At 52.2% G+C, this 10,661-nt stretch overlaps 1 protein-coding gene across 1 annotated transcript; it reads right to left on the bottom strand.

The window, feature by feature from the left end:
* Positions 1-310: 310 nt before the first annotated feature.
* On the bottom strand, positions 311-6,263 carry Sox7 (SRY-box transcription factor 7). The gene is made up of 2 exons (XM_036199613.1): positions 5,774-6,263; positions 311-2,059 (listed from the first exon to the last, which is right to left on the bottom strand). The coding sequence occupies exons 1-2, from the start codon at positions 6,009-6,011 to the stop codon at positions 1,146-1,148; spliced, it is 1,152 nt and encodes a 383-aa protein (XP_036055506.1). The 5' UTR covers positions 6,012-6,263; the 3' UTR covers positions 311-1,145.
* Between the last annotated feature and the right edge of the window lie 4,398 nt (positions 6,264-10,661).

Genomic DNA, 10,661 nt, shown 5'->3' with positions numbered 1-10,661 from the left:
ACAACAAAAAACTTCAAGTCTGGGCATGGTGGCACTCGCCTTTAATCCCAGCACTCAAGAGGCAGAGGCAGGCTTTGAGTTCGAGGCCAGCCTGGTCTACAAAGTGAATTCCAAGACAGCCAGGGCTACACAGAGAAACCCTGTCTCAGAAGAGAAAAACAAAACAAAACAAAACAAAAAAACTTTGAATCTGATTTTGCTTTCAGTGATACAGCTGAACATATTCATTAATTTCCAGAACAAGGGTGCACGTTTTCTTAAAAAAAAAAAAAAAAAAAAAAAAAAAAAAAAATTACATTTGGTATGTGTGTGTATATGCATGTGGGCATGCTCAAATACACATAATTTGAGGGCACATGTGCTATGGCATGCACACGGAGGTCAGAATACAACTTCACGAGTCAATTCTCTCCTTCCACCATGTAGGTTCCAGGGACAGAATGAATGTCAAGTTTGGCAGCAGGCATTTTTGCCCACTGAGCCATCCTGAGCCATCTTGCCAGCCCAAGGGTAAATATTTTTCTCAGTTGGAGGAATTCCTTTGGAATTCTAGGGTAACTGTGGACCAGAGAAGAAGAAAGCAGAAAACCTAGGCCCTTGGACCCATGAGGCTGCCCATTACTGGGATCATACTTTCCTTGGCCTTGACAGAGCCATATATAACTCAGGGATCCCTAGAGCAGGGGCTTGGCTATCAAGCCAACCCTCACTTTACAGGAGAGAACAAGGCTAGTCAAGCCAGAATGGAGTTTTACCAGTTAGAGACTGAACTGAGATGGACCCCAGGCCCAGGGTCCTTCTCACTGGGAGCACCACAGATCAGAAGTGGCTACATCAAAAGCAGGAGCTCTAATGCACTGGGCTCCCCACCATCAGCTACACTGATGGGGAGATGCAGAAGTGGCCAGGAAGTCCTACCGCACACAGCCGCTCAAGGCTGTGCTTCCAGGGTGAAGCCAACGAGACACATTTGAAGGGACAGAAAGGGGCCTGCCTGCTGGATCCTGGCTTTAGACTGGAGGGTCTGGAACGGCAATTCTGACCTCCTGCCACCGAGGGACGATGACATTACAGTTTCTGCTCTGCTCAGTGCTTCAGAGGGAGGAGAGGACGGCAGGGCTGGGCCAGGCTCCGTGCCTCTGGCTCTATGACACGCTGTAGCTGTTGTAGTATGTGGCTGTGGCATCAGCCAGGACGGAGATGAGGCTGGTCTCGTTGGGGCCTGTTGCAGTGCCCTGGGAGAGTGGGGCATGCCCACTGAGGGTTCCAGCCCCTGCAGCAGAGTCAGGGTGGCCGGGAGTGTTCAAATACTGGTCGAATTCATTGCGATCCATGTCCCCCAGAAGTTCCACCTGGCTTAGCTGATCCAGGGTGTCAAAGCCAGGGTGTTCAGGAGGTGGGGAGAGCTGGCCCAAGTGGGCCTGGAGGTTGGGGTGAAGAGGGTGATAGGTAGCGGGGGAATAGTAGGCTGGCGATGGGGGACAGCCGGGAACGGTGGACATCATAGAAACCCCTGGGGATTGGCCGAGGGTCAAAGAACCTAGAGGGTGACTGCAGTGGAGGGGACTAGGCGTGAACTCTGGGGAGTAAGGGGGCCCTGGTAGGTGAGGGAGGCGGTGGGCGTGGCCATGTTCCTCCTGACACGAAGATGAGAAGAAGGTCTGCTCAGGCTCCAGCGCGTCCAGGGGCGACATCTCCGGGGGCGTGGGCAGCCCATAGGGATACGTATCCACACTGCCAGGGGCACCCGCTGCGCCTTCATGGTAGCAGCTGTGTAGTCCAGGTAGGGCAGCACCTGGGGAGTACTCACCCCTGTCCTCCTTCTCTCCCAGTGCACCCCGGCCAATACCATTTTTCTCAGGCAGCGTGTTCTGGTCGCGAGAGAGGGAGCTCAGGAGGAAGCCAGGGTCCACGCGCTTACAGAGGCGCTTGCCTTGTTTCTTTCTGCGGGGCCGGTACTTGTAGTTGGGGTAGTCCTGCATGTGCTGGAGGCGCAACCGCTCTGCCTCATCCACATAGGGCCTCTTCTGCGACAGCGTCAGCGCCTTCCACGACTTTCCTGATCACACAAACCAGAGAAGGGCATGCTCAGACTCCAAACGGCTGGTGCAGCCTTTACACGAGCTTCAGCCTCATGCCTCTAAGCATCCCATGTGCAAACATCTCCGTCCCCCTACTCCATCCAAAGGAACCTTCTCACAGCCACAAAGGACACCATCTGCTTCTATTCTCTTTTCCTCCCAGATCCCACACACACAGTGAAAGGGCTGAACCAACCCTTCCTGTTTGCACTGGGCAAAGTTAGCTTCACGGGGAAAGTGCTCAAAAATCACCTTCCCACCCCAAAACCACCAGGTGGCCCAACCAGCCAACTGTGGAAGTCCCACCTGACCCAATTATTAGCAACAGAAAAAAAAAATATTTATTTGTGCGTTTTAATGAAAGTTCCCTGCCGCTAATGAAGTAACAGCATGCTGTTTACTAATGTATAAATCTCATAGCCTTCATTGAGGTAGCCCAGCCCCAGCCAATTATATCATCAAGAAGTAGATTCAGGGTTGGGGATTTAGCTCAGTGGTAGAGCGCTCGCCTAGCAAGAGCAAGGCCCTGGGTTCGATCCTCAGCTTAAAAAAAAAAAAAAAAAAGAAGACTCTGCTATGTGAAGATATAGGTATGTATGGCTGGAAAGCTAACATTCACACACACACACACACACACACACACACACACACACACACACACACACACACACACACACACACACACACACGTACATGCGGCACACGCAGGCGCGCGTGCGTTACCACTTTCTCCCATGGAATTAGGACCTTTTGAATACAGGACATTTGCTTAGCCACAGCTCTCCCCAGAGGCAAATTCCTTAACTTCCCCGGGCCTCTGTCTTCCTTACCATAGCCTGTGCTGATTCCAATTCAAGACTTTCTCTTCTAGAAGCATCCTCTCTGTGTAACCCCAGTGGTGCTGAAACGCTGCTTGTACCAGATTTTCTAGTCACTGTTCCCTACCCATGTGGCCTCTCAAGCCACTCCAGCATCCCTTTTCCATCTTTCACTGGGCATTATGCTGTCCTGCTCCAAGGATCACTTCTAGACTATTTAAACTGTTTCTTCCCAAGGTGGGCATCTACAAATGTAGCATGCTCTCCCTGGACTCTAAGGTACCCTGAAGTTTCAGACCCTCAAGTCAAGAGGACAAGGCATCAGGCCATGTAAGCTCACTGGGCACAATCCACATGGGGCTAAGCGCAGGGTCATGCATGCCTTACCCTTGTCCCCACAGTCCTCTGTCTCTGCCCCCACCCACACTGGCCAGCTTCATGGATCAGGATGTCATAGGACACTGAGGACCCAAAGACAGAAGTTATCACTATTTGCCAATTGTTGTAATTAGCTGTCACTTAGCGTTATTGCTTGAAGAGTGTTTCCAGCACCAGCCTGTGGCTGAGGCCACAAAGCTCTTTTGAGAAGTCCAAGATGCAGACACACCCCACACTCTATCCGTGGCTGAATATAGAATGTGACTCCACTTTCCAAATGTACCCAGATGCTATATAGTATTAATAAAATACAATTTCCATTTTTAAATCCTAACAAATGCCTAATTTGTGACATGCTGTCTAATTTGTGATACACCTTCTCATTCATAATGCACTAGACATACTTCACTTCATGTATTCATGATGTACTAAAATATTTCACTTTCACTTGTGCTAAAAAATCCTCCACCTAGGTCTTAAGGTTGAAGTTTGGGAAGCTTATAGTAGCAAAGACCAGGAGTCTCTTAGGCAGGTCTTCCTTTCCTCAGAGAGTAAAGAAGCATTCAGGAAGAAAACCCACGGGGGTGACTGCCACTACCTGGGACAGCAGGCACAGCCTCTCTGTTTTAAGAAGCAATGACACCTGCTGTTTCCCCCTCACCCTAGTCAGGCCGAGCTGCTAAGTGGTGGTGGGGGGGGCTCTTTTGCAAAATAAACTGTGACCTCTTGGAGCCTAGGGCTCTCTATTCTAAATAGAATTAGCCCAAAGGAAGGTTTGTATCCCCTATCTCTGTCCCTGCCTTGGTCTCCAAAACAGGCAGCCTAGATTCCTCTTCAGGCTCCCCACCCTTCTCTCTCCTCCCACCAAGGCCTGCGAAAGAAACCTGGTTGAAAGTGGGAACATTTTGTCTCAGCTGTGACTGATCAACAAAGTGATGAGGGGAAAAAATTAGGAATGCATTAAAAAAAAAAGAGTTTGCATTTCAAAAAAATTCTCTTAAAGTCTCAAGAAAACAATACAAGTTTTCAGGTAAGAGAAAAATATTGTTGCCTATTTCTTGTTATACCAATAGAGTACAAAATATACAGGTTTATTATTTTGTATGGAGGAAGAAGCCTCCAAGGCAATGCTCACCAATACATGCTAGGCACAGCTGGCCACAAGGCTGGACAAGAGGTGCTTGGAACCCCACAACTCTCACCAACTGCTTTTGGGGGCTCCAAACAGCCAGCAGGCTGGGCCCTCCCTCTAGGCCCAGGCCTTTTGCCAGCAGAAAGTCAGCCCTCTCTCGGCGACTCCAAAAGAGGAAAGAATCCCGGGTTCCTACGGAAAAGGAAAGGACTCCATCCCAGCAGAGCAGTGGGTGGGGTCCAGCGGCCTGCATGTCTCTCCTGGCCAGCCTGGTGCCCTCTGTAAACACAAAGTGTTTTGAAGGGATTTCACTGGTTAAAATAAATTTTAAAAACCACGCTGAAGGGTAAAGGGTTCTGAAATCAGGTGAGGTTGAAAAAGGTTTGGCTTCAAGATTAGTGAGGCGGACCAGTGGGTAAAAAGGCATTTGCCATCAAGCCTAAAGATGTAAATGTTTGATCCCTAAAACCCACATGGTGGAAAGAGGGAGCCTACTCCTCACCTGAAAGTTGTTTTCTGATCCCACCCCCACCCTCCCACACACACTAACACAAATATGTATATAACTCTCTCTCTCTCTCTCTCTCTCTCTCTCTCTCTCTCTCTCTCACTCACACACACACACACACACACACACACACACACACACACACACCGATCTGGGTACTGGAGAGAAAAGAAAATCCTACAGAAATTCGGTTTTCTAAGAACCATTTTAGCATTTTCATCCCTAATTTCTCTGGCCTGTCTGTTCTCAGTCAGCAGTATCTGTGGACACCACCATACCGCAAGATGAAGCAATGGGCTCTACAGACCTTCCCTAGATGTTCCAAGTATCTTTTCAAGTTATCTACACCTCTACGATAAATAGATATGCGAATCGAGTCTATTCAGGTGGACGTCTTTTGTTGCTGTTTTTTTTTTTTCTTCTGTTAAATAATTAAAAATAGGGATTCTTCCTGGTGAGGCCTCGATTGACGTATATTTGTTATCTTCTTATCCGTGACACACTCTCTCTGATTGTCCCAGTCATACAACGTGGGGAATGATGGGGTCTCTCGCCTCAGTCTTTCCACCAAACGCTGGTTCCACCCAGGATGAACGTAAACGCCCAGCTGAGTCCCTGAGCCCGAGTTCCAGTCTTCGGGACTCGCTGCCTGGCTGCGCCCTCCCCTGGGGCCCGGGTTTCTGCTTCGTGACCCCGAAAAGGAGCCAGTCCGGAACCCCGCGTTGGTCCTACGGTTTCACCGTGGACCGCTCAGGCCTGGGTGGTGTCCGTGCCCGGACGCCCCCGTCCCCGTCCCCAGCGAACGACGCGGTCATCCCTACGGTCCCCGTACCAGCTTCGTGCCCCTCGCACTTACCCAGCATCTTGCTGAGCTCCGCGTTGTGCAGGTCTGGGTTCTGCACCGCCAGGCGTTTCCTCTCGTCCTTGGCCCACACCATGAAGGCATTCATGGGCCGCCGGATCCGGCTCTCCGAACTCTTGTCCCCTGGAGGTCGGGGGACGGCGGGCGGCGACAGCCCATCCGACAGCTCGGCTTCCAGGGCGGGACACTCCAGCCCTTCGGTCCACGGGTAGGCTCCCAGTAGCGAGGCCATGGCCGAACGCGGGTCACTTGGCTTCGCCTCGTGGGACCGGCGCTGACCTGGCCCTCGCTCGGGTCGCGACGTCCAACTTGGCCCGAAGCCTCGGGCCGGGCCCTTATTTATCAGCTTTGGGCCACCGGGTCCTCCAATGACTCTCGGGGGCGGCGCGGCCCCTCCCGGCTGCCCCGCCGCGACGTCCCCGCTGCGACCTGCCGGCAGGGGGAGGGAGGGGCCGGGCCAGTCCCCGTGCCCGCCCCTGTCCTCCCCTCCGCCTCCCGAGCCTGTCCCGGATCAGCGCTCGGGTGCAGGTGCTGCAGGGCCACCGGGAGCGCGCGCCGCCCTCAGTCTCCCCTGCGTGGCGCGGGAGGCAGGGCCAGCCCACTGTTCAGCTGCTCCGGCAGCCCTTCGTCCAGGGACCAGACTCTCCCAAAACTCCCGCCAAGGGAAAAGTGAACTCAAACAGCTTTCGCAGGGATACCCGAGGAGGAGGAGGAGAGACACTGACCATCAATGTCCCTAGATCGGCTAATGAACTGTTGTGGACAGAACACACCTATGGCTTCAGTCATCTCGCCCTAGACAACGTGGGTGGCCACCAGGGATGGTCGTGAGGCCGATGTGGGATCTACCTAGACGTCGGGTTCTGCGCAGTGTCCTTCCCAAACTGACATCCTGGGTCTCTGGGGGGGGGGGGGGGCGTCGGTCTTGGTTTTCTGCCATCCGATTTTCCTTTTCCTGTCTTCGCCCCCATCCCACTCCGCCTGCCGCCGCCTCCGAGCAGTCCGAGTCTGCAGCTCCCTGGCTAGTAGCTCTTTCGCGGAATTTTTTTCTGGGGGTTTCGCCAACTCCAGAGAAACCGCTTTTACTCTCCTAGGTACCCTCAAAGACTTTCTTGAAATCCAGGGGCCTCCTTGGTTTCCCGCATCTCGATACTCCAGGCTAAAAGGGCTGTGGCCTGGGCACTCGAGACCGTCTACCCCTGATGTGTGTGTACTGCGGCTGCTTCTGCAGTTACACCAGCGGCCACACACAGTAGGCACTCAAGAACTGCCGAATGAATGAATGAATGAGCCAATATGGCTTAGACACACCTCACTGTAGAAACCACAGCAGGCGGGACTAGATCCCGGAATTAGACCCACAAATATTTGTGGCACGCCACCCCATGTGGAGTCTCCGCAGAGACGACCTTCGAAAGAGGCAGCAGCTGAGGTTGGGTGTTACAGCCTGTCTTGAGTTACTGAAGGCGTGACAGCAAGTCCGATATCTCTCAAGACCTTTTCTAATCCTAAAACTAGCCGATAAGGCTGACCTCACCGGCGGTGATGAGGTAAATACAGTGAGCTCGGGCTGTGTAATCTTTGATGGAGATACCGGTCTCGTCCTAAGTCCCAGCGCGCGGTGACTGGTGACTAAATTCGCAGATGGCCTCGCTTGCAACGTGCGAGCCGGACATAGCTGAGACGCTGGGAGTATCCAGAGACCTGCAACTTCTCCGAGTTTAAAACCCAATTTTACCTTCCAGGGCCCAGGATAAAATTCATCAGGGCATGTGCTTTAGGCATAAAACAGACTGGCATTTCCCATTTGCCCCGGCCAGGATTCAGCAGCAGTGCTCTAAGGCCGGTGTCCCTTAAAGCCCGGGGTCAAACGCTCCCCCCCCCCACCGCCCCCGCTACTGTGCAAAGCCAGGACTGCCCGCTAAGGGTGGTTCAGCGGGGCGCTGGCCTGGAAGGGGGTGTCCTGAGGCCACCAGGCACCTGCACCAAACTGGAAGTGTATTGTATTCACCATGGAGGCTGATGTTCCTATTGCGGGGAGGAGGATGGAAAGGGGGCGCTAGGCCATTTGCAGGGTTGGGCCTCGCTGCCAGAAATGCTTCCAGAAGATCTCTATGTCAAAGTGTTTCTCCTTGTGAGGGAAGGCTCTTCAAGAAAAGGGAACAGAGTGACAGCGGATCACGCGAGCCCGCTATTTCTGATCTGATCATATCTCAGCTCTAGGGCCAGAGTGTAGTTATGAAGCTTCATGAAAGACCAGCGCAGTGTACTCTTTTCAGCGTCGGGGTTCCCAGAGCTTACAGGTAGGGAACATTGTTTCCAATGCTTGGTTTCATTTCATCTGGTGATAGTTTTGAGTCTGGAGCCAAGGGATGGCACTCCTTTGCGGGCATGCGCCGGCCCCGCAGCTTGGGAGCCATCTGCAGGCTGGACCCCAGGCTGGCTCGCTCACTTCCGTTACTTCACCCTTGCATCGGTGCTTCTTTTTCACCTAGGAGCACGGTCTGCGACTGATCTACGTTGGGCCGTGCGCGGGGGTCGGGTGGGGGAGGCGCCAAAGGACACAGAGTTACGGTGACCCTGTCCCCTTGCAAGAGTTACACTCAGTCCTCGAGAGTAAAAAGCCCGCTGAGTTACAGCAGATACAAAGAGCGGAGCTCTCACAGGCATCCGGCTGCCTGCTACGTCAGTGCTGGCCCAGGACTGTGTCCGTGTGTTGGGTCCGGGGCTGGTCACTCCAGATCCCACCGTGCAAGAGTTGTCCAGCGCTTACCCTCTGCAGGCAATGCAAAAGAGTCAAGGGCACAGGGGCTGCAGCTGGTCACGTGGGGGCATAAACCCAAAGGGGCAAGGGATCCCTGGCTCCTGCAGATTCAAGAGAGCAGAGTCGCATATGCAGGTACCTGAGAGGCGAGTGGGCACAGTGGAATCGACGTGTGGACAACGCAGCAAATGCATCTGCACAAAGTCAGGGCCAAACTCACACAGGCTATGCGTACTAACCCCTTTCTCTGCTCATCTCTTAAGTAACTTCGTTTTCACTTTCCCCACTTCTTCCTTCCCTCTCTCCCTTCTTCCTGCTTCCCTCCTCTTTCCTTCTTCCTCCATCCCTCTCCTCGTTTAGTTCTGTAGTTCTCTAGCCCCGGAAGACATAACGTTTTCAACCCCAAATACACATTAACGAACGGTGGAACAGTTCATAGAAAATGACAAAGGGGACAGGTTTCACAATTCTCTCCTCAAGGAGATTTTTTTCGTTGCTCTTGGGGGCATGGGGAGAGGGAGAGGGACAAAGAGAAGGATTGGAGCCAGCTTGCAGGTCCCCACTTCACCAAGGCAGCAGCAGCAGTAGCTATGAGCTCCAGATACTGAGCAGCCAGCAAGTATAGCAGCCTTTTCAGTCAACAGTGTCGGGGGAGAGCAGGCAGGGAGAGCAGGTCTCCTTCCGATGCTGGCAGCTTCCCCGATAGCCACTCTGAGCAAATGTTTCTTGTTGCTGTTTGCCCCCTGATCTAGGCTGGAGGTAGAAATTATTCCTCCCCTTCTCTGTTTACACTGATCCTTCTGTATCTGATTGACAATTTGCAAGCTGGTTGCTATTGGCTTGCTCCATTCCGCTTCCATACCAGCTCTGTGAAGACCACTGTGAGCTTAGAACAGGGCCATTTCCCAGATGAGGGCTGTCCGGTTGTGCTTACTAGCCATGGAGCAGAAAGCTTGCCTGCCTGGCCTCTCTTGTTCCCTGGTTCTCATATGCCCAGGGGAAGGGTATTACCCCTTCCCCTAAGCTCTCTAACTTCCGGAAGTTTCAGCAGAACTTTTCTCAGTCATACCTTGTCCTGGATACGGAAATCAAATGGGCCAAGAGCAGCTGGAGCCAGCCCAGCCCTACTACTCACTGCGCTCACAGATCATCTCAAGTGACTTCTATTTTTTCTTTCCCTTCATCTTTCTGCTTCCCTCTTCCTTCCCCCTTTCCCCTTCTGACCCCCCCCTTTCGCCATTCCCCTCAATGGGTTCCTCACCTGTATCTAGTTCACAGTTAGCAGCCCCCATCTCCCAACGTTTGCCCTAGGAGTTACTCTTTCAACCCCCAGAAATCTTTTCAAAGCCACTGAAGATACACCCATTGAGGTCCCTAATTCAGAATAACTTTTGAGATGAAAACTAAGAGGTAGGATCTGAGATGTCCCTGTAGGCGTAACTGAGCAGATTAAAGCAGGCAGAGCACAAGAACCTTCACAGAGTCTCACAGGTCACAGCACCAAAGGTCCTCTATAGGGAAAAGCATTTTCTCAGACTATATTGTTCCTAGGTGTGAATAAAGTGGACCCTTGACAACTGCAGACTCTTCCGCAGTAGTGGATTAAATTACTACACTAGAACATCAAAACAATGTTTTCTTAAAGTTCCCCAGATCACACCCCCCTGGTTCCTATGGCACCCCCCCAAAAAAAAAATTAGCGTGCCAGCTCTCCTGTCCCTTTGACTGATTAATCTTGCCTCCCAGTGGATTCTGGGAGATAGCCCAGCAGGAGTTCTGGGTTCTGGCAGCCAAATCCAACTGGCCACTGCTGGTTATGGAAATCTTAATAAATTAGCCAAGCAGTTGGTTCCAGCCAGGTCCAGGGGCTCATCTGTAAGATGAAGGATCTCAAGAAGCCCTGAATGAAGGCCCTTGTTCTCTGCGATCTTCAGGCAGCTCTAAGAGGATCAGCAGAACCCCAGACAGGAACATCTTTTCTACCATAACTTGCTTCCCTCCATTCTGAACAGTTAGTTCTCCCTGAAGGGAGCATGCTGCCACACCGTGGCTTGGAAACACAGGACTTCATTGGTTACATCTAAACTCTTGGATTCTGATAAAGAAATTAACAAATCA

Source organism: Onychomys torridus, chromosome 9 (genome assembly GCF_903995425.1).
Source record: "Onychomys torridus chromosome 9, mOncTor1.1, whole genome shotgun sequence".
Taxonomy (NCBI): domain Eukaryota; kingdom Metazoa; phylum Chordata; class Mammalia; order Rodentia; family Cricetidae; genus Onychomys; species Onychomys torridus.
This window is presented reverse-complemented; position numbering and strand designations above follow the sequence as displayed.